Here is a 21,917-nt window from a genome sequence, read left to right as displayed (position 1 = left end):
AAAACGGATATTTTTATGAGTTTCCAATAACTAAATACTAATATTTAATTGATTAATCAATAAAAAAAGATGGAATCAATAAATTACTGTACAAATAAGGTATCTTGCATAATTTATTTATAATGTATATGATTTTATTATATTTGCTTTAAGATTACAGTTGATATTTTTAATTAGTTAAAATCATGCTGGATAACACGTACAATTGACTTTATTAATAAAAAATACAAATAGATGGATATTTATTCTGCATTGAACAAAAAAATATTTCATAAGAAACTTTGATCAACAAGAGAAGGAGTTGTAGTTTGAAGTGTATAGTTCTGATCGAACTTCTTCAAATATGGAAGCATATTATCTTTTAATTGGTTTGGAGTGTAAGTTGAATCTTCTTCAAGGAACTTAAAGAGGTAGTATGTAAAGATTCCCTGCTCTTTAGACTCGACTTGAGTTTGTTTAGCTGTCTGCTTGTCAGCTGCTGCAGAGATGGATAAACAATTCTGAGGTGAATTTGACTTATTCAAATCCCAAATTGTTCCACTATGGCAACAGTCAGAAAGGAAGACACACTTGCAGTTTGTGTTTGTTTTGTTCTTGACAACGCACTTTTGAAGATCATCATCACGCAAACATTCAACTTCGCTTCCATTTTCAAAGACATAGGCCTCATCTTTACCAGACTCTTCTTGTCTATCTGTTCCATCGAGCTGTGTGCCGTGGCCTGTGTAATATGTGATCAATTCTGTTGTTGTATTCTGTAAGAAAAATGCAAGCCATTCTAAGTACTGTGCTTGCGTAGGGTTGTGGATAAAGAAGATTGGCCACTCTCTCTTATTCATTGATTCGGCGACATTGAGGCCATCATTCATTGGGCCAACACCCAAAGTAAGATTTGAGGCTACATAAGTGTTAACGCATATGAAAACGCATCTGCTTTGTGTTTTGATCTGACTTTTGTCTGTCTGTGATAGATCTGTTGCGATTGATCGGATGTTTTGAAGATGTGTTTCCATATCACCTTCATATCTCGCAGAATGCCACTGATCTAAGTTGAAATTCAAGCCGAGTTGGCTCATGAGAACACGAGCGACAAGGCGAATAAGGACTTGGTTATTTCTAACGCAGGAGATGATGCTTCCCATTGGTTGCGATCACTTGATTTGATTTTTTAATACAGCCGATATTTGAATATGAATAATCGGTTTATATCAATTATCGACTAAAAATAAAAATAAAGTTATTACTTTTTGTGTACCAGCAATCGACTATATCTTTAAACGATAAAGTTTTGATAGAGATAATCGATTAAATAAAATTGAGAGCGATAAATGACCCTACACTATATATTGATCGATAAATATCTTGAATCAGAGAACCCTATTTTACTTTGCTCATCAGGAGATCAATTATCACTCAAAACCACTGTTTTCCCCTAATTGAATAATTCGATTGCATTAGAACATGAAATTAAACGTCTTATAATACGTCTGTACGCAATTTGGAGTATAAAATAGAGTGTTTCACTCTATTCATTTAATAAAATCACTGTGCAAATGCAAATTTGTCATGTTATAAAATAAACTCCTATATGGAGGTATATATATGATATTAAACATTAGGTATCATAAGTGGAGCTGCTCAATAGTTGATCTATGATAATTTTTATTCGCTGAAGAATTTTATTGAGAAACTAAAAGAATATATTTTAAAATTATAGCATTTATTTGGTGTGAAAGAAAAATTAGTCATAACTACAAACAATTTCATGGTTATTCAACATGATAGAAGTTATTAACCGCATGGAAGCTATTAGAACGGCTTCTCCTTTGTGGAATTATAGGAATACTACGTCCAGGTACAACAGGTCTCAATTTCATCTTATTCATAAGTGAATTAGGTGATTTTGGCTGGGTAATGATTTGGAAAGCAGATGCAGAAGCTGATTTCTTGAGAGGAGCATTGTTGTATTCTATGCTTGCATCGGACTCATCATCATAGTTTCCTTCCACTAGAAGGATATTATATGCAGCTGTCTTCTCAGTAAACAGCTTAGCTTTTAGATCTGCAACGACATCAGCTTTGTTGTATCCAACGCGTTCTAGCTGTCTCAAAATATCGCTCTTAATGTGAGCATCGGAGGACGGTAAAGTAACAATAGGAACTTTTACGAAGAATGGGTGTTCCATGATCTCCTCGAACGTTATTCTCTCATAAGTAGCTTTTGTTAGCATTCTGGTCAAAAGATTCTTAGCATCATTTGAAATTTGAGAGGGAATAATCGGTTTCATTGAAAGTATATTTGTAAACAATTCTGAGCTACTGTCATCTTCAAAGGGATATGCGCCTGTGAGCATACGATAAAGGATTACACCACATCTCCAAACTGTTGTAGCGAGTGGATTAGATTCATTCTTTATTTCTTCTGGTGAAAGATAGAATGGATGACACCTTGAAGTCATACATTTTACTGAGCTGTCCAAGTAATGGCAGTATTCAAAGTCGAATAGTTTGAGGGCATTTGAGTCTGCAAGAGAAAAGCAACACGCTTCAAGATTTCCGTGGTAAACTTGAAATTGAGTATCTAAATAGTTCAAGGTGGAAATTATCTGAGAGAACCATATTCTAGCTTGCTCTTCATTAATCTTACTGTTATTTGAAATATATTCTTCTAGGTTTTCGTCATTCAAATACTCCATCACAACAAAAGTCAATTCTCCTTCTTCAAAGTACTGATAGAATTTTGATGTGAATGGAAAGTTAGCCAAGCTATGGATTTTTATTTCCTCTCCGTAGCGATTATGGTCAATGTATTGCTTTGGAAGAACTCTGATTAGAACAAAAGGCATCAATTTTGTGCTCCTGGCTTTCCAAAGTTCATAGGTGTCTGTTGTATCAAGGAGTTTGATGAATTCGTACACTCCGTGAACGCTTCCTTGCTCAATTTTCATTCAGTCAGAAATGAAATATGTATAGCATTGAAAAGTTATAATGATTCTTTTCAAAAAAATAATAATGGATAACGTATAACATATTTAGAGATGTTCCATATTAAGTTCTGTCAAAATGTAAGCTATTCAATTCTATCGTCGGGGGAAGTATCACAAATCTATCAATTTTTTTGTAAAAGTATACAAAAACATATAGTGTTCAATTAGTTTATAATAATATAAATATTAAGATTATCCAAAATAAGAAAAACTAGGTTTTGAGAACACTTTTGAGATGATAATCAAAATATTTTGATTGAAAAATAATATATTATTTATCAGATAGAGAATGGATTTTTTCAAATTTAAAAATTCTGAAAAATAAACAGTTTTGTAAAGTAAAAAAATGAACGAAAACTCGAGACCTCGTATTCAAAAAAAAAAAAAAAAAAAAAGGTAGTGGAAAAAAAAAAAAAAAAAAAGGTAGTGGGGCTTCCAGGCACTTCGTGCCTTCTAGCCCTGATGTTGATGTTTAGTATAAATGAAGTTTTTATTCGGAGGACTCTTCTTCTTCCTCCATTGCTTCTGGGAAGAAGCCTTCTTCTGGGTCGAAAACATTATATAATGTGTCGCTTTTCACAAATTATATATATTTTCATGCTTTGTCACTTTTCTGTCACTTTTCAGGAAAAAAACATTTTTATTATTATATATAAATGAATTTAAAAAAAAAAAAAAAAAAAAAAAAAAAAGGTAGTGGGGCTTCCAGGCACTTCGTGCCTTCTAGCCCTGAAGATGTTTAGTATAAATGAAGTCTTAGAGGACAAACATGACTATGAGTTTTGATATGACAAGATAGAATATGAGAGAGGTCCTATAAACCGGAGAAAGTGTTATATAAACATCTGTCATATTACTCAGAATATTATACAGAATTCAATAAAAATATATTTTAGGTGAAGAGGTGAGATTTCACCTGTTTTTTCACCTCATTTTTCACCTCTTGAATTTTCATGAATTTCTTCGTAAAGACTTTGTCAAGATTTCTTCGTAAAGACTTTGTCAAGACTTCTTCGTAAAGACTTTGTCAAGACTTCTTCTTCGTAAATGTTTTGTCAAGACTTCTTCGTAAATGTTTTGTCAAGACTTCTTCGTAATGAGTGTAAATGACCAAAAATATATTTTAGGTGAAGAGGTGAGATTTCACCTGTTTTTTCACCTAATTTTTCACCCTCTTGAATTTTCATGAAATTTACACCAAAAATATATTTTAGGTGAAGAGGTGAGATTTCACCTGTTTTTTCACCTAATTTTTCACCCTCTTGAATTTTCATGAAATTTACACCAAAAATATACTACTAGGGTCATTTACGAAGAAATCTCAACAAAGTCTTTACGATGAAATCTTGACAAAACATAGACAAGAAAGTTCATGAGAAATTAGATGAAGAAGTCTTAACAAAGTCTTTACGAAGAAATTCATGAAAATTCAAGAGGTGAAAAAAGAGGTGAAAAAAGAGGTGAAATCTCACCTCTTCACCTAAAATATATTTTTGGGTCATTTACACTCATTTACGAAGAAATCTCAACAAAGTCTTTACGAAGAAGTCACAATAAAGTCTTTACGAAGAAGTCTTAACAAAGTCTTTACGAAGAAATTCATGAAAATTCAAGAGGTGAGAAATGAGGTGAAAAAAGAGGTGAAATCTCACCTCTTCACCTAAAATATATTTTTGGGTCATTTACGAAGAAATCTCAACAAAGTCTTTACGAAGAAATCTCAACAAAGTCTTTACGAAGAAGTCTTAACAAAGTCTTTACGAAGAAGTCTTAACAAAGTCTTTACGAAGAAATTCATGAAAATTCAACGGGTGAGAAATGAGGTGAGAAAACAGGTGACATCTCACCTCATATGTCCTTACTGAAAAAGTATGTGTTCCATCTGAAGTTCTTATATACGGGTCTTCCAGGAGCTTTTCACAAAATATATATGTTTTCATGTTTTGTCACTTTTCTGTCACTTTTCAGGGAAAAAACATTTTTATTGTATATAAAATGAATTTTACAAAACCACCGTTACCCTTCTTTGGAAATAAGAGTAGATGTAAAGATATTCTATTGAGAGAACTTAAGAAACTACCGAATGGTCTAACATTTGTAGACTTGTTCGGTGGAAGTTTCTATATATCTCATTTATGTCATACAATATTCCCAGACTCAAAGATTATATGCAATGACTTCGACAACTATATGGACCGTCTCAAACATATACCAGACACAAACAAAATATTGAAAGAGTTAAAAGAAAAGATACCTATAGGTAAGATGGAACGTATACCATTAGATAAGAAAAATACTGTCAGAGAGGTTTTGAAAAAGGCAGAGTATATTGACTGGGATAGTATATCTGCTAGACTATTATATAGTGGTGCTATAAGAGTTCATGACATTGAAACACTTATGTCAAAAGTTTTATATCTTAACTATACAAATGTTTTCAAAGAGGACATAGAAAAATATATTGAGGGTATAGAGTTTGTGAGATGTCATTGGACAGAGTTGTATGAAAAATATAAAAACAAGGAAAATGTTTTCTTTATAGTAGACCCGCCGTTCTTTAACACATACGATTTTCAATACCAAGCAGACTGGACTTTGAGAGACTCTTTAGAAACTTTAGACGTTTTACATAACTGTCCATGCTTTTACTTTACATCCGATAAAAGTGGTTTGGAAAGTGTCATGAGATGGTTAGAGGACATACATGACTATGAGTTTAGATACGATAAGATAGAATATGAGAGAGGTCCTATAAACCGGAAAAAGTGTCATAACAAAGAAATTTTACTAGTAAGTAAATGTGGTTTGAAATAGGACTACTTGTTTTAGGTTTTTTCCATTGTGTCATTTATTTATTTGACGTGGCAGAAAGATATAGAGAATATGAAGATGAACCAATGCCTGCAAATGTTCAGTATATGTACTCGTAAGAGATATTTTTATCTAATATTAAATGGACGCACAGAACTTAGCGAATGCACAGCAACCTGGACAACCAAACCCAGAGAATATTCCAAATGAAGTTAGAATACAAACTGCAATGGCAAACTATGGTCAAGTGCCAACAGATGTACAAATGCAAACTGCCATGTCAAATGACGCTGCGTTAGGTTTGCCACCATGGTATGCAAATATGAGATGGAAAGAGTTTTATACAAACCCTGAAGTGGGATATAAACAACTCTATGCAGATGACGCGAACACAGGAGTTGACCCAGAGTATGTTTTCTACCAGAGGAGAAACAGAATGTATGAGCTCCAGTTAAAGAATGCTATGGAACTCAACAGGAAACGTAAGAGACTAGGCGGACATTAGATTTTTACATATAGTAAAATGGGTTTCTTCAGTAAGATAGGAAACTTCTTTCGAAATGTCGGAAGAGGTATATGGAATGGAATAAAAACCGTAGGAAGAGGAATTTGGAACGGAGTCAAAAATATTGGTAAAAGGGTAGGTCAGTTCGTTGGTATTATACCTAAAGACCCTGAACCAGAAGAACAAGCTCCTGTTATACAACAGCCTGAACCTGCACCACAGTCAAGTTGGCAACCAAATCCAACACCTCAACCGTATTAAAAAATTATATTTTTACCGTTCGATAGTAGTTGTATATGAAACTAAGTTCTAAGTAAAACGCATGGTATAATGGAATTATTCTTTTTCTTCCATCTGTAGTAAACCATACTTGAAAGTCTGAAATACTTCCACTTGGTGGTTCGTATAACTTTGTAGGTTTTTCGTAAAAGTCATTTGCCAAGCATAAGAAAGAGTTTTGGGCGCCAGAAAATGAAGCATGAACAATAATAGCAGCTGGGTCGAAAACATCTTTAAATAAATATGGTTCATCTCTTGCATATCGACTGTAAATATTTGCTAAAGGAAGTTCGACTTTCTGATTTAACATTCTTTGCAAATAATACCATGACATTGCAGTGAATTCTGTATATATTTGTTCGTCTTTCTTTGGATTGTCTTCGTAGATTTGAAATGACACTTGTGAATTTTGTTTGTCATATACAATTCTCACATAAAGTGTGCTCTCGGTATTTGCATATTCATCAGCATATTTTGCATAACATGAATTTATTTTATCTTCTATATTTTTTAACGCAGTCTGTAGAGAAGATGAAAGGTCAACTTGTATTAGCTCAATTTCTTCCCACATTTTTCGTTTCCCTTCAGATATATAATCTATATGAAACCTTACAATAAATGGAAAACTTTTATCTTCTACAGACACAAACTTCATTCTACGAAAGCCAATAGCTTTTGTGACAGATGGGTCTCTTAGCCATCTTAATGGGTAGTCAAAACGATAGCCTTCATGCTTTACGGTCTCTGTCTCAAACTTTTGACCGACATTAGTAAAAAGTTCATCTAATGGTTTAGTTGTAGCAACTCTTGAATTTTCTTTTCTATTGGAAGCATATTTTATCTAGAATAAAAATGTCAAATGAAACAGCGTCTATGAGAGAAATAAAACACAACGACAACTCATTATACAAGCTCTAAATAAAACACAACAAACTTTTCAAACTATTCTAAGATATCTGAGTCATTGAAAGAAGGAAACTTAAAACTGACATTAAACCCATTGACAGACGAGTTTCTATTTCAAGACAGTAAGAACCATACTGTTTGTATAAATCCAACAAAAGGAACTTTAAACGAGAAACCTATAGATGAACTTCTTTTGAAAGCAGATGTTGACAACAAAGCTGACAAAGAGTATGTAGACGATGCAATAGCAAAAGAAGAAGAAAGAGCTAACAAAGCTTATGCAACGAAAGAGGATGTTGAAAAGAAAGCAGATAAAACATATGTTGACGATGAGTTAGCATGTGTGACTAGTGCGTTAGTGAAGAAGGCAGATAAGGAATATGTGGATGAAAAAGACAATGAAATTAAAGAAAGGGTTGAATGGTACCATGAACGGACAACAAAGATTTTAAAAGCTAAAGCCGATACAGGATGGGTTTCAGGGTGTTTAGACCTTAAAGCCGACAAGAACCATACACATTCTATATCTGATATTACAAACTTACAAGAAACCTTAAACAGGAAAAGTGACGTTGGACATACACATACCATTGCAAATATTACAAACTTACAAGAAACCTTAAACAGGAAAAGTGACGTTGGACATACACACGATTTCTTCAGAACTGTTGGTATAGAAAATATTGAAGGAACGGTTGAAGAAACTGGTGGGGATGTATTAAATTGGAAACCTCCTAACTTTCCACAAGGTTTAACATCGGATGAAGACATTAGATGTAGAAATGTCTATGTCATGGAGGATGAAAACAAAGTTAAATTCACTGCTCAAGATTTATATGATAAAAAAGCTGACAAAACAGAGCTTCAAACGTTAAAGACAGAAATACTTCAAACAGTATATCCTATAGGTTCTATTTATACGTCAATGAACTCTACCAGACCAGAAGTAGTACTTGGTTTTGGAACTTGGACTCAAATACTCGAAAGTTTTTTGTATTGTGCACACACTCCAAAGAAAACAGGTGGAAGTAAAACGATATCTGTCGACAACTTGCCACCACATAGTCATTCTGGTACAACAAGTTCTAATGGAAACCATAGTCATAGGGTTTGCAAACAAGGATATAACACTGTTTCTCAGACTTCAATGCAAATTCAAGTTATGTCAAGATCTCATTTTCCAAACGACCCAGTAGACTGGAATGGAATGTGGACAGATACAACTGGAAACCACCAACATACTTTTACAACAACATCTACAGGACTAGGTAAAAAATACATGCCACCTTACATGACAGTTTGTGCATGGTATAGAATTGCTTAGTCGTCATTTTCAACTTCTTTAGCATATTCGTCAGGAGTTGTCTTATATTTGTTAGGAACTGTCTTTGAAAGTATACCACCTTGAACTTTAACAAGTTTGAAACGAGGTCTGACAATAGTAGTTTTATCTTCTGCTTGCAGTCTGTACATTTTGCCATGTTTGCCTAAAACTTCATAATATTCTCTTGTATACTTTCTTCTATTTTTACGAACACGAATGTGAGTACCTGTCGAGTTCCCATTGTTGTCATAGTCAATAGTATTTTCATATGGGTCGCGTTTAGGTATTTCTATTTTTACTTTGTCACCTTTCTTAAGTTTGAAGCCTGGCATTCTTTCTTGTTTGTCTCTTTTGACTAAATTATTAAATATATAGTCTTTCTCTAAGTCGGGGTTGTTTTTCATTTCTTCGGGGAGTGGTTTCCCAAACCTTTTTGTTTACGGCTATTGTAAATATTTAAAACTTGTCTCATCTTTGCCATGGAGAAATGTCTGTATTTGTCGTCATATGACATTTCATTTACTTCACCACCTTGTGGTTGATTTAAGTCTCTTAAGATTTTTATACAACTGTCAATGACACCAAGAGCAGAATGGTTTTGGTCGACAATGAAATATTGGTTTACATTTTTTGAACGCAGATAGTTTTTAATATCGTCTGATTTGAAAGAACTTTCACAGTCAGATGTCAGTTTTGTTGGATGGTATTTGTCAACGAATATTGTCAAAGCAGTTTTCACATCTAAAATATTTTTGGACTGTAATGGTATGGCTTCACAGTATCTTGTGTTTTGACCGACAAATATTAACCAGTATGGTGGTCCATCTTCTCTATACCTCGGAATGTTTTCCAAGATATCCATAAACCAAGCATTTGGTGTTGAACTAAAGATTTTTATCATGAGTGCTTTCTTTGTTGCCTTAGAAACATAGGGGTCCTTGTTTGGATTCGTCATTTTTTACCCTGTAAGAAATGGGTTTATTTGGCGCATTAGCAGGAGTTGCATCCAGATTTTTGCCCGCAGTGGGAACAATAGCCAGAGGTGTATTTGGAGTTGGAAGGAAGATTTTGAGTACATTAGGTATACTTAAAGAGAAAGCACAACCTATTATACAAACTGTACAGAAAGGTTGGGATGTAGCACGAGATGCAGCAAATCTTATTCCAAATCCTGAAACAAGAGGAAAAGTTCAAGGATGGATGGACAATGTAGGAAGACAAGCAGGAAACTACTATAACAAAGCAAATGACTACTATAACCAAGCAGGGCACTACATGGACCAAGGTGAAAGATTCTTTAACAGAGGATATAACCATGCACAACAGTGGGTAAACAACAACCAACCGCAACCGCCTCAAACGTGGGGAATGTAAAGTTTTTTACTGAGATGAAATGAACAATACAGCATTGAGACAAATGGGTTCAAATGGATTTGTCGACTTCCAGCAGTTACACAACCACGTGTTTGTCAAGTTCTTCCTATACCTCAGGAAGTTTTAGACCGACTTAAAAAACCTAAACAACCAGTTGAAAACAAACCAAACTAAAATTTTTTACTGAGATGAAATGACCGAAGAAGTTGAAACGGTAGATTTGACACCACAAACAAAAAGTTCAGAACCATTGTCAAAACCTGTCAAAGAACTTACCGATGAAGAGAAAAATTCAATAATAGAAGGTGCCAGGTCTGGAAATGCAAACCCTAACTATAAAGTCACTTTTCATAGAAATGGAACGGCTAGTATCTCAAAAAAGAAACAGACTCTCACAAATAAAATATTGAAGTCTGAAGGAGTTAAAGAGACAACAGATGGGAAGGTATATTTTACCGACGAACAGTTCATTATAGAACATCTCATTGACTTAGAGTCGAAATATTCTAAACTTTACAACAAACACAAAAAGTTGAAAGGAAAACAAAAACAGATGGCATATGATATTTACGAAGATGTTGACGACACAACCATACCTGCAAGTGAGGTAAAGTCAGAGGAACCGAAAAGTGACGAAAAACCGATAGAAGAAGAAAAACCAAAAACTGAAGATAAACCAAAACCAAAGTTTAGTCTCCAGACTAAACCAAGCCAACCTTCATTAGCTGGTATGGGTTGGCGTCAAAGACTTTTGGCAGCGGGTGGTTACGTAAAGTAAAGGAAAAAACATTTTTTCAAAAAATATATTTTTTTATTTTTATAAAAATGTACGCTGAGTTTGTTGGAGAAGACCGTTGGGAAACTTGTTTGTTAGATGAGAAATATGAAATTCACTGTTGTGAGTCATTTGAAGTCAGAAACAAAAAGACAAAAAGAGTTTTAAGCGAATGGGAGCAAAATGACGGATATGCTAGGATGAGGATTGGTGGAAAACACTATTTTAAACATGTTGTCATTGCAACTCATTTTATACCGAATCCTAACAATCTACCTTTTGTAGACCACATAAACCATATAAGAAACGACAATAGACTTGAAAACTTACGCTGGGTCACTTGTTCTGAAAACAGTAAGAACATAGGCAAATTTAGAGATATTGTATTCGAATTTGTCGACGAACTAGAAGATGAAGCAATTGAAATTACAGACTATGGTAAGCATACGTTTGAGTTTTACTACTATAGCGAAGAACAGGACTCTTTCTACCTTTATACCGGCGTAAACTATAGAAAATTACAAGTATGTTTTACTAAGGCGGGCTATGCTTATGTAAACACTAGAGATACAGATGGAAAACACGTTCATATATTTCTCAACAAATTCAAGAAGCTATATGGCATACCATTTTAAAACATTTTTTAAAACAGTATATTTTTACATATATTAAATGTTTCAGGTTGAAAAACAAAGAACAAAAGTAGCAGATACAAAACCGTTAGACTATATCTTCACAAATGCCGGTAGGACTATATCAGATGAAGAAATTTCATCCGGCTCCTACCGCTTTGACTTTCCAATTCGTTGGCTTCAAAGTCCTTCAGATGCAAAGGCAATAGGATTTAGAAGAGTTTTGTTTTCAAAAAGAACTAACGCGTTTATGTTTGCAGTATATTTTCACGGTCAGTATAGAGGTTCTGACGGTCTACTAGACAAATTTGACGAAATGAGAATCTTTACGGTTCGTTCAGACGAAAGTCTTGAGAAGACTCTAAATGACTTTCAAACTCAAATAAACAAATATTATTGGGAATTTCAAGAAAAATACGACTCTTTACTAAATGGAACATACTATCTGAAACTAGAATATGACAAGATGAACTCCACAGTTTCATTTCAAAGGATTGAAAATAACCCTCCAAGAGATACACAGTTTTTATTTTGGCAAGTAGACAAACGTTCTTGGGCACAATTTCTTCGGTTACTAAACCAGAACGAACCATTACCACCTGACGGTCCGTTCTGGTTTATACGCCCACCAACAGATTTGACAGTTTATAGAAACGTGTTCGACCCTCAAAATGTTATGTGTCATGCAAGTTTCAGTTCAAGCAACAATAGTTTTCTTTGTATTGGTAAGGACTTTTATGACTTTGCTTCTAAATTCTACGAACCACCTAGTAACAGTTTCTCTGACTTTCAAGTTTGGTTCACAACAAATGGTGTGCAACATATTGTTCCATTGTACTACGACTTTTATCTCGAATTGTCTTTCATATATAACTACGGAGAAGTGCTGAAAAAGTATTGAAAAATATATTTTAGGTGAAGAGGTGAGATTTCACCTCTTTTTTCACCTGTTTTTTCACCCTCATGAATTTTCATGAAATTTGTGCTGAATTCGACAAAAATGAGTTTTGGTTGAAAAAAGAGGTGGAGCCAAAAGTGGCTCGACCTCAAAACAAGCATTTTGTGAAGAATATACCAACCCGCGGAAAACAGCGGGTTACTTTTTATACAAAATTCAACAGGTGAATTTTCATGAATTTCCTTAAGATAGAAAAAAATAAAACTAACTTTATTTTTTTTAAGTTTGGTCATCCTTCACTGTATGACAAATATACTATATTTTACTTAAAAATATGCAAGCGGCTCATAGCTCAGTGGTATGGGCTACCTCGTTAAAGGCGTCGAAGACCTCGGTTCAAATCCCGATTCGCCCAGGTTTTTTTCCTTTTATGCAGTGAAATTTCATGTACATAGGTTACTTTGGTGTTAGACCCTAGTGAAGAAAATAGAACGATAGGAGTTTACATTTGTAAAGTTGGACGATAAAAATCTCTGCTACTAGCAGTACTGCTACTGTCAGTAAAAGTACTGCTACTGTCAGTAAAAGTACTGCTACTGTCAGAAAAAGTACTGCTACTGTCAGAAAAAGTACTGCTACTGTCAGTAAAAGTACTGCTACTGTCAGTAAAAGTACTGCTAGTTGCAGTAAAAAGGAAAATTTGAGAGGGTTTTCGACGATAAAGTACTGCTACTGTCAGTAAAAGTACTGCTACTGTCAGTAAAAGTACTGCTACTGTCAGAAAAAGTACTGCTACTGTCAGTAAAAGTACTGCTACTGTCAGTAAAAGTACTGCTAGTTGCAGAGATTTTTATCGTTGTGGTCCGACGGTTAAGCCACAAACGAATGTCCGACGTCCCACCAAAAATATTTTTTATTTTTATTGTAAGAACAGTATGACAGTCGAAGCAAAAACGTTCACGAACAAATCTAATGGCGAAACATTCACAAAAGGCACTTACAACGGTATTGAAGTCTTACGTAGAGACAAGGATGGTTATATAAATGCAACAAAGATGTGTCAGCAGTTTAGGAAAGACTTTAGAAGGTTGTTGGAAAATAAGTCCTGGGAAGAGTATTTTGAGGCATTTTGTGAAGAATATACCAACCCGCGGAATTCCGCGGGTTGCTTTTTTATACACAGTTCATGCAGGAATTCCTGATGAAATCAAACAGGTTAGAGGAACGTATGTAGACCCAAGACTTGTAAACTATATAGCAATGTGGGCTTCTCCAAAATATTTATAGCAGTTGGAAAAATTTTGGATTCCATAGACAAGAAAGTTCATGAGAAGTTAGATGAAGAAGAACTTGAAGATACAGTAGAAAAGCTAAACCTTTGTTCGAAGAAGAAGTTTAGAAAAATGCATGAAAAAAACAAATAGAACATGAACGTGAGATATGTTCTGGTTATAGAGACTCGCCATACGAACTAGACCAATGGGAACAAGAAGATTTAAAGAGAGAATTTAGAGAATATGAACTCGCTAAGATAGCATTAGAAGCTGCAGAAGAGAGGTTAAAAGCTTGGGGTTGTTTTGTACAAAAATATTGTGAGTAAATGAACCATTTTTTTCGACAAAAATATATTTTAGGTGAAGAGGTGAGATTTCACCTCTTTTTTCACCTCTTTTTTCACCTCATGAATTTTCCCGAAATAAAAAATAAAGTTGGTTTTTTTAAAAAAATATTTTTTTATTTTTATTGTAAGAACATGTTAGCAACAACAGCACCAAACTCTTTAGTCATGAACCCAACTTCAATGTTAGTAGAGATGAAAAGCTTCATTCCTTCTTCATATACTTTCGAAACAAAAATCCAGAAGATAAAGCAAGAACTTTTAACAAGTAATTTAGACTGTAGTGCGAAAGATGAAACAAATGAACAGTATCTTTATGAAATGCAGGACATTATTGACCATTTACCCAAACTACCTGAAATCCAACAACAAAAACTAACTATTCCAGAATTCGATGAAATAGAAGTCAAAGCAACTGACTCAGTAGAAATAAAGAAGTTCATACGAAAGGTTAACTATGAGTTTCTTGGATTTCATTGCAACCACAAAGTCATGGACAAAGATTGCGATATGGTATATAAGAACATCTCTGACATATACAAATCTGGGGAGTTTAAGACCTACGACAACTTTGTTTCGTTAGTTGCAAAATGTGTATGGCAGATAAGAGATAAAGATAGAAGAGGTAAGATATGGAATGAACAAATAAGACCCGCAACTTTTGAGTTAAAGAGAGCAATTGACGCCTTAGTTGTTTTAGCAGTAAGGTTTCAGAATATAACGCAAAAATGAACCCGCAATGTTCAAAATGTAAGCAGCAATGAGAAATATAACTACTCCGTCAAAGAGATAGAAGTATGCGAAACGACTATGCTGACTTAAAGAAAGAAGTAGAGAAACCAGCAGAAGATAAAATGAACATGTTTAGCATTCTGAACAAAAAACTATCCAACTGCTGACGATTTCCTTCTATCTGACGTCAAGAAGAAGTATTAAAGAAACTTTCGGTATCGTTAAAACATTCGATGTACTGACAGAAGAAATAGAAGCTACGAAATTGTTTAGGATTTCAAATATACATCATACAATTCATGTAAACGCTTATAAAATACAGTGAAAAAAAGAGGTGAAAAAAGAGGTGAAATCTCACCTCTTCACCTAAAATATATTTTTATTGAATTCAGCAACAAAATTCTGAGTAAAAATAATTTTTAGGGTTGTGTCAAAACGTTGAGTTTTCACAAAATTTAAAAAATAACGTTTACCATGTGAAACGCTTATAAAATAACTGAGGTGAAAAAACAGGTGAAAAAAGAGGTGAAATCTCACCTCTTTCACCTAAAATATATTTTTGCTGAATTCCGTATGAAATTTCATGAATTTCCTCATATGCTTTTCCTCGAAAAACCGAGAGAAGAACAGCGAGTAGTGAAAAAACCCTGGTCGCCAAAACTCTTTATTTTTCAAGCTTGACTTTTTACAATTTGAACTTTGTTTGCGTAGATATGAATTCTGAAAGAAGTATGGGTCTTGTATGACTTTGTACTTCTCCCATAGTTCATGTCTGTCAAACTTACCTGCCATGGACTCTTTCATAAGTTCCATGAAATCGTCTTCGGACAATCCAGGGAAAAGTATGATATCAGTAAGTATTCTTTTAACATCCTTACTTAAACTCTTTGCTGTCTGTACACAAATGACAACTGAGATGTTAAAAGTGTCTGAGCTTCTTAAGAATTCGACACATGTCTTGTTCTCTGTTCTTTAACAAAGGATGAGAAGCAAAGTCATCTAAGATAAGAAGACACCTATGAGGGTATGTCTTCCAATCGTAAGATTGCAATTTCTTCGAAATGTATTCTATCTCTTTCTGTTTGTTTCTGAAGTGTTTCTTCTCTAATATTCTCTGCATTTCCTCATTTGGGTCTTTAAACTTCGAATTGACATACTCATTTATAGCATTGTACTTCAAAACTCTTCTTTGGTACTTCTTTATCCAATCTAACAACTCAGAGTTCTTTTATACATACTAACTTAGACTTCTTTATAATATCTTTGAACGAATTGACGGTTTGGTCAAATTGACCCGAAGTACTACAAATGACTACTAACTCATAGAATGGGTTCTTCTCATCTAGTTCTTGTTGTTGTGCAGCCATTTTAAGATAAGTGAAAGTCTTACCCGACCCAGGTGGTGCGATTAGACCTGTTATTACCATTCTGAGCAAATAAGAACTTGTCATGTATAGGCTTTATCTGAGCATTTTCTAACTTCCTCTTGTTCTTCTTCAAAAACATTCTCAAATTTCTTGTCAATGTCAGCAAACTTTTTTCTAACATATTTTTAGAAAAATTAAAATTTTTATCTTTTTGAAAATGTCTAGCGATTTCGCTATCTATATTCGAGACAAGCTTTTCGACAGCAAAACATCTGTAGACCATAAAATCTTACATAGTGTAAACAAGAAAGGTGAATTTGTTCTAAAGTTCTGTTTCTGGGAATATGACAAGAACCATAAAACATTAAGCAGAGCAGTCTTAAAATTTGTCAATGACAGACTTGTTGACAGAGATGACGCCGATTGGAAAGATGAAGTCCAACAAAAGTTCTTAGAATGCAAAGAAGACACATGCGCTGTTCTTGAAGATGAAATAGAAAACAGAATAGAAGAGCTATTAAAGGACAAAGACCTTTTACAAAAATATGGTTCTGAGAAATTTGACATAACTCCACCAGAAAAGAAGAAGAAGAGAGAGAAGAAAGAAAAGAAAGTAGAAGAAGAGAAGAAAGAGCCAGAGCCAGAGCCAGAGAAAAAGAAATTTGACATGTAAAAATAAAATTTTATTTTTAGAACATTTCTGGGTCAATGTCAATGTTCTCTTCCTCTTTAGGAGCAAACACTGGCTTAGACTCTAAAATCTTTTTACCCAATTTACCTTGAACTTCAACTATCTTAGACTCATAATATTCATAGTCGTCTGCTTTCTTTGGTTCATAAGGTATAACAAGTTTGTATGCTTTGCCTTCTTTAAGGTTTGAAAACCTTCTGTCAAAATTTTCTTTGACTGCTAACAAACCTTCTATGTCTAAGTCTTCAAATTTCGCACCATTTTTAGTCACAATAGCAAACTTAACTGGTTCGATGTTCCAAACTTTGTCAAATGTAGACTTTTCAAAATGGTAGAAGTAAACATTCAAATAAGCGAATGGGTCTAGTTCTTCTTTAAGTCCTGACATATATTTGTTGACTGAAATATATTTCGTCATCTTTTCTATCGGATAAAAAAATATTTTTTTTAAATTTACTCAGAAAAATTTTTCTTTGTATATACGCCGTTCTGAACATCTAAAAGATTTTTGACATTTGCCAAGAATGTACGTTTAGAAGCTGCCATATAACCATATTCTTGACAATATTGTTTATATTCATCATATAAAGACCTTTCATCTAAACACTCAAAGTCGTTTTCATCTATAAACAGTTCATATACACTCTTGTTTGCTTCTAACAACGTTTGTCTCTCTTCGGTATGTGGAATTTGTCTTGGATTGAAGTTAGAAATATCTAATGTCATGAAATATGAGAACAAGTGGTTGTAAAAGTTAGGTGTCAAAGTTTCTGCTAAGTCGTCAAAATATTCTGTATCTTGCATATGAGAATCTGACGTTCTGACAACTACATATCTTCTGTCAGAACTTTCTAACTTCATCGGAACGGCATTGTTTGAAACCATGATGAAATTTGCAACATTTTCACAAACTCTTTGGTCTTTATATTTTCTTTCAACAACTCCAACTTTGTCTGTTATAAGACTCTTCAAAGCATCTGAGTTTAAAACCTTTGTTGTATCTATACTTTGAAGTTCGTTACATACTATAAGTTTCATATTCTCTATTGAAGAGTTAAATTTACCGCAGATGTTTTCTAAGTTTGTCATATTAGGGTTCGAATAGCCCTCTAACAGTTTGCATAAGATATCTGTAAGAAAGTGTTCTTACCTGTTCCTTGTTTTCCAATTATAATGAGAGCAGTTTCATTTTTAGCACTTGGATATTGTAAGATGTTTGCAAACCAACATAAGATATACTCATAAACCTTTTCGTTTCCATTGCATATAATTTCTTTGGACATGGTCTAACCAAGCTTCTATAACATTTTCTTTCCATTCTACTTGTTCGTATTTATATCCAGTGAAGATAGAATAGAAGTTTGGAGAAGGTGTATAGAACTTTATACCACGAACTGAAAAATCTTCTAACTTTGACAATAAGATATCCCAAGCATCTAACATCTTCATTCCAACTTGTACGACTTTTATTTTCTTAAGTTTCTGTCTACATTCTTGTTCTGAAACTATTGTCGCTCTTGGTTTGTTAAAGACAACATCCCATTCTTTCATGACATAACATTCTGGGGCAGAGTCGACATAAATGACTAAACGTTTCAAATTCTCGACTGCTTTGTTATAGTCTCTAAATGGACACATATTTCTGAATGCTTGGAAGTCATAAAAATCTGAAACGTCTATTCTGTACATTTTTATAAAAATAAAAAAAATATTTTTTTTATTCTTGACTTTGTGTTGCATTTGTTCCATTTGTTGCATTTGTTGTTCTTGAGCTATTTGTTGTTGAAGTTGTTCTTGTAGTACAATACTTTCACCAGTTGCATCTTCCAATTCGAAACTTTCTGCCGTCATTGACAAATACATAGGACATAAAAGTTTTACAGGAACAAAGTTTTGCGTCGACTAAGGTTAAGTTTATGTTTGCTAAAGTGTTTGAGTTCACTAAAGCTGAAAACTCTGCATTCGAATGAACAATAGGCAAACCAGCAGAGAATGTGTTGTTTATACGCATGAGTATCTTTTGGTCATAGTAGTTTCTGTCGACATTCGAATAACACTTTGAACCTAAGTTTGAAACAATATATAAAATAGGTGTACTTAAAGTCAATGGAACAGACAAACCTTGTATGACACCTTTTCCTGTTATAGGAAACTGTTGGTAGTAAAAACCAGATATAAGTTTGGTATTATAGCTCATATCGTTTATACTAAACTCAGTCGGACATCCAAACATAATGAAACCTGCTCTAGTTGCAGCACATGTTACATCCGTCCTTAAAGTATTAAATAAGTCAACAAAACCTGTTGGTGGTATATCTGAGTAAGTATCTTCAAAGAAGTATTTTTTACCATTCACAACAATAAAGTCTTCTGGTGTCAAAAGAGCAAAACAGGCTTTAGTCGTCATTGTGTTTAAGGTTAGTTTACAATATCGTCCTTGAGGACTTTGTAAGTTTGTTGTTATAGAATTATATGACTCAGGGTTTTTAGTCGTAATAGTATAAACCACTATGTCTTCTGCCATTTACTTAGCAACTAAATTTTAATGAAATGTTGTGGTCGTCAAATATTTTTATGACGTCGGGAAACTATATTTTAAGTTCAACGTTTCACCTCCTTTCATAACGTATATCTTGTCAATGACATTATATGAAACACCACAGCAACTAACGTCGGGTTCTATTTCTTTGATGTTTATATCGTCTGCCTCTGTCAAAAGTTTCAATAGTTCTTTCAAAATTTCATGAGGTGCGATGACATATGAGTTCACTTTACAGGGTTGTGTTCGACCAAGTTTAACATTATACCCAAAGCCTGACAAATCTTCTCCTGAGTTTTAAGTTTGTCTTTCAGTTGTTGGTAGTCGTTTCGAATATCTGCAACAGAACTTAAGTCTCTGCTAACTTCAGGGTATGTTGGTTGTTCTTTTACAGGAACTATTGTTATACCATCTTCGTCTTCGTATGGTTTCCCCACTTCAACATCTCTTTCTTTGACATTGACAACAACACTTTGACTGTTTGTTTGAGTTGGTGAATTTAACTTCACATCTGCCACCGCCATTAAACCTTTTGAAACACTTACGCTTCTATTTTTCGGAAATGACATTTTACTTAGAATAAAAAGATGGACGTATTTGAGTATCTCTTCGAATTGAAGCAAAACAAAGTTTACACACACAAACAATACAAATACACTGATAGAATAGTTCTTTATACAAACAATGGAAAATGTTATAGAATAGCAGTCTTTGCTGAACCAAAATATTTCCATAAAGCAAAGAAAGTTGGTATAACTGAGATGGTGAAAGTTCTTGAAGCAGACAAAAATATAACAACAAAACTTACAGATATTTCTAAAGGAAAGTTTATAATACAATTTTATGTCAAAACTGGCGTACTGTCAATATTTGACGGAGAGAAGTCAGTTCAAGAACAACTTACTGACCTGCTGCCAAAATCTGCTCGATGGAAGCTGTCGTTTATACCAATCTGAGGAGCCCCAGCAGGTTTCATCGAACGAATCTTCAAAAGAGCATCTTCCGTGAAAAGTGCTATTGGTTTTGTAAACTTCTTTGCTTTCAATTCATTTGGACCGTCTCTGTCACCAGTATATTGTATTTGAACTGTACCAACAGTTGAAATACCACCATAAAGTCTTCTGAGTCAGCAAATGGAATGCCAATCCAAAAGTTTGAACGGTCTCCATTTGTATATTGAGTGTTTTGAGCTCCTGTATGAGTCCATACTTTCACATATGGCATAATAGAACTTTGCATTTCAGGGTTAATGGTTGTTGTGAAGTTGTTGTTAAAGTTCATAGCATCTAATGTCAAGTTGTATGACCTCATATCCTCAACTGTAGAATATTCTTCTCTTGGATAGTATTTGCCATCTATGTTTATATGGTATTTAATACCAGGGTTGTAGAAGCAAGAATAGTCATTTATAGTTCGTCTGAACAGTACAAACATAGTATCTGCATGTTTCATTGCAGTTGTTAAAGCAATATCTGTTCTTGCACCTGGGTCAGCACTTTGGTTTCCAACTTCACCTGCAAAGTCTTTGACAGATATTTGGTGTATAGGGAACATAAGTGGAACTGCAATATATTTGGCAGCTAAAGCATTTGAAATATCTGGGTCCAACATATAGACTGCAAGTCTGCTTTCTATTCTCTTGCATTCAAACTTTTCGCATGTGAACTTAACTGGGTCCCAAGCATCTCCAGCAGCATTGAAATAATAGTTTACTTCAGTGTTGAGGTTTGAGAAACCAAAGTCTAAGTCAACTTTGTCTTTGCAAAATTCAGCGAATGACGTTTTATTTGTTCCCTTTACGTCTGTAAGAGTGAATGGGTCTTGTGTTGGTGCAATGACTAAGTTATTTTTGCTTGGGGTGAGTTCGATAGAAATTTTTCCTGCCCAGTTTGGCAAGTATCTTAAAAACCTGAAGATGAGGAAAGATGACAAAGGAACTCTAAGTTTCAATTTTACTTTGGTTACTGCTGCTGCAGTTTGTCCAGAAAGGTCAACATAAACTCCTGGAACGTTAGGGTCAAGTCTTCTTATTTTCTCAATGGTGGCGTACTGGTCTGTTTGTTCTCTAGCTTGTGGTTGTACTGAGTTTCTCAAGCGAACCATTCATAGTTTGCCCATGTTACTGTTTGAACTAAGTCAGAGTTAGAATATATCTTATATCCCATGAAAACTTCTGGAGCATATTGGTATCCGACATAGAAAATTCCATTGCAACCTTTCTTGTCAGACAACTTGGCAGAAGGTTTTATTTCAATGTCTTGTTCCACGTATAAGAAAGAGTTGTCAATAGAAATTATATGAAACCTGTCGCAAGCAATATCTACTGTTGTTGAAGAACCTTCTCCAAACTCACCTACGTTTCCATAAGAAACAGCAGTTGTATATTCGTAAGTTCCAGGAACTATTTCTGACCTTCTAATGGCATTGTCGCATTCGTTATACCATTCGGAAACATTTCCATTCATAGCATCCAAAACTG

General features: G+C 34.1%; 14 protein-coding genes and 4 pseudogenes across 18 annotated transcripts, besides 2 other annotated features; 11 read left to right on the top strand and 7 right to left on the bottom strand.

The window, feature by feature from the left end:
- Positions 1–205: 205 nt before the first annotated feature.
- TVAGG3_0559320 (cysteine-type peptidase protein) lies at positions 206–1,155 on the bottom strand (the record flags this gene model as incomplete). Its single annotated transcript, XM_001302005.2, has 1 exon — positions 270–1,142. The coding sequence occupies one exon, from the start codon at positions 1,140–1,142 to the stop codon at positions 270–272; it is 873 nt and encodes a 290-aa protein (XP_001302006.1).
- Positions 1,156–1,707: 552 nt separating this feature from the next.
- On the bottom strand, positions 1,708–2,964 carry TVAGG3_0559310 (protein serine/threonine kinase protein; the record flags this gene model as incomplete). Its single annotated transcript, XM_001302004.1, has 1 exon — positions 1,770–2,948. One exon carries the CDS (start codon positions 2,946–2,948, stop codon positions 1,770–1,772), a length of 1,179 nt encoding a protein of 392 aa, XP_001302005.1.
- A 75-nt stretch (positions 2,965–3,039) lies between these two features.
- Positions 3,040–3,080: a mobile genetic element.
- Positions 3,081–3,651: 571 nt separating this feature from the next.
- Positions 3,652–21,917: part of a mobile genetic element that runs on past the window's edge.
- Positions 4,983–5,801, top strand: TVAGG3_0559290 (phage tail repeat-like family; the record flags this gene model as incomplete). Its single annotated transcript, XM_051238453.1, has 1 exon — positions 4,983–5,801. The coding sequence occupies one exon, from the start codon at positions 4,983–4,985 to the stop codon at positions 5,799–5,801; it is 819 nt and encodes a 272-aa protein (XP_051096277.1).
- Positions 6,076–6,303, top strand: TVAGG3_0559280 (uncharacterized protein; the record flags this gene model as incomplete). Its single annotated transcript, XM_051238452.1, has 1 exon — positions 6,076–6,303. The coding sequence occupies one exon, from the start codon at positions 6,076–6,078 to the stop codon at positions 6,301–6,303; it is 228 nt and encodes a 75-aa protein (XP_051096276.1).
- Positions 6,322–6,564, top strand: TVAGG3_0559270 (serine threonine-protein phosphatase family; the record flags this gene model as incomplete). The annotated part of the gene is made up of 1 exon (XM_001581960.2): positions 6,322–6,564. One exon carries the CDS (start codon positions 6,322–6,324, stop codon positions 6,562–6,564), a length of 243 nt encoding a protein of 80 aa, XP_001582010.2.
- Positions 6,569–7,153, bottom strand: TVAGG3_0559260 (uncharacterized protein; the record flags this gene model as incomplete). The annotated part of the gene is made up of 1 exon (XM_051238451.1): positions 6,569–7,153. One exon carries the CDS (start codon positions 7,151–7,153, stop codon positions 6,569–6,571), a length of 585 nt encoding a protein of 194 aa, XP_051096275.1.
- Positions 7,901–8,812, top strand: TVAGG3_0559250 (phage tail repeat-like family; the record flags this gene model as incomplete). Its single annotated transcript, XM_001309082.2, has 1 exon — positions 7,901–8,812. A coding segment is annotated over one exon (912 nt), but the record flags the coding sequence as incomplete, so codon positions are not given.
- Positions 9,785–10,186, top strand: TVAGG3_0559240 (uncharacterized protein; the record flags this gene model as incomplete). The annotated part of the gene is made up of 1 exon (XM_051238450.1): positions 9,785–10,186. The coding sequence occupies one exon, from the start codon at positions 9,785–9,787 to the stop codon at positions 10,184–10,186; it is 402 nt and encodes a 133-aa protein (XP_051096274.1).
- On the top strand, positions 10,380–10,964 carry TVAGG3_0559230 (phage tail repeat-like family; the record flags this gene model as incomplete). Its single annotated transcript, XM_051238449.1, has 1 exon — positions 10,380–10,964. One exon carries the CDS (start codon positions 10,380–10,382, stop codon positions 10,962–10,964), a length of 585 nt encoding a protein of 194 aa, XP_051096273.1.
- Positions 11,012–11,596, top strand: TVAGG3_0559220 (His-Me finger endonucleases family; the record flags this gene model as incomplete). The annotated part of the gene is made up of 1 exon (XM_051238448.1): positions 11,012–11,596. The coding sequence occupies one exon, from the start codon at positions 11,012–11,014 to the stop codon at positions 11,594–11,596; it is 585 nt and encodes a 194-aa protein (XP_051096272.1).
- Positions 11,634–12,494, top strand: TVAGG3_0559210 (uncharacterized protein; the record flags this gene model as incomplete). Its single annotated transcript, XM_051238447.1, has 1 exon — positions 11,634–12,494. The coding sequence occupies one exon, from the start codon at positions 11,634–11,636 to the stop codon at positions 12,492–12,494; it is 861 nt and encodes a 286-aa protein (XP_051096271.1).
- TVAGG3_0559200 lies at positions 13,536–14,091 on the top strand (annotated as a pseudogene). The gene has a single exon. A coding segment is annotated over exon 1 (556 nt).
- TVAGG3_0559190 lies at positions 14,245–15,156 on the top strand (annotated as a pseudogene). Its single transcript has one exon. A coding segment is annotated over exon 1 (912 nt).
- On the top strand, positions 16,765–16,881 carry TVAGG3_0559180 (uncharacterized protein; the record flags this gene model as incomplete). Its single annotated transcript, XM_051238446.1, has 1 exon — positions 16,765–16,881. A coding segment is annotated over one exon (117 nt), but the record flags the coding sequence as incomplete, so codon positions are not given.
- TVAGG3_0559170 (protein of unknown function, DUF4108 family) lies at positions 16,898–17,287 on the bottom strand (the record flags this gene model as incomplete). Its single annotated transcript, XM_051238445.1, has 1 exon — positions 16,898–17,287. One exon carries the CDS (start codon positions 17,285–17,287, stop codon positions 16,898–16,900), a length of 390 nt encoding a protein of 129 aa, XP_051096269.1.
- Positions 17,353–17,988, bottom strand: TVAGG3_0559160 (uncharacterized protein; the record flags this gene model as incomplete). Its single annotated transcript, XM_051238444.1, has 1 exon — positions 17,353–17,988. One exon carries the CDS (start codon positions 17,986–17,988, stop codon positions 17,353–17,355), a length of 636 nt encoding a protein of 211 aa, XP_051096268.1.
- Positions 18,617–19,423, bottom strand: TVAGG3_0559150 (annotated as a pseudogene). Its single transcript has one exon. A coding segment is annotated over exon 1 (807 nt).
- TVAGG3_0559140 lies at positions 20,871–21,603 on the bottom strand (annotated as a pseudogene). Its single transcript has one exon. A coding segment is annotated over exon 1 (733 nt).

This window comes from Trichomonas vaginalis, chromosome II, assembly GCF_026262505.1.
Source record: "Trichomonas vaginalis G3 chromosome II, whole genome shotgun sequence".
Lineage (NCBI taxonomy): Eukaryota > Parabasalia > Trichomonadida > Trichomonadidae > Trichomonas > Trichomonas vaginalis.
Note: the sequence above shows the minus strand (reverse complement) of the source record. Positions and strands in the feature narration are given on the sequence as shown.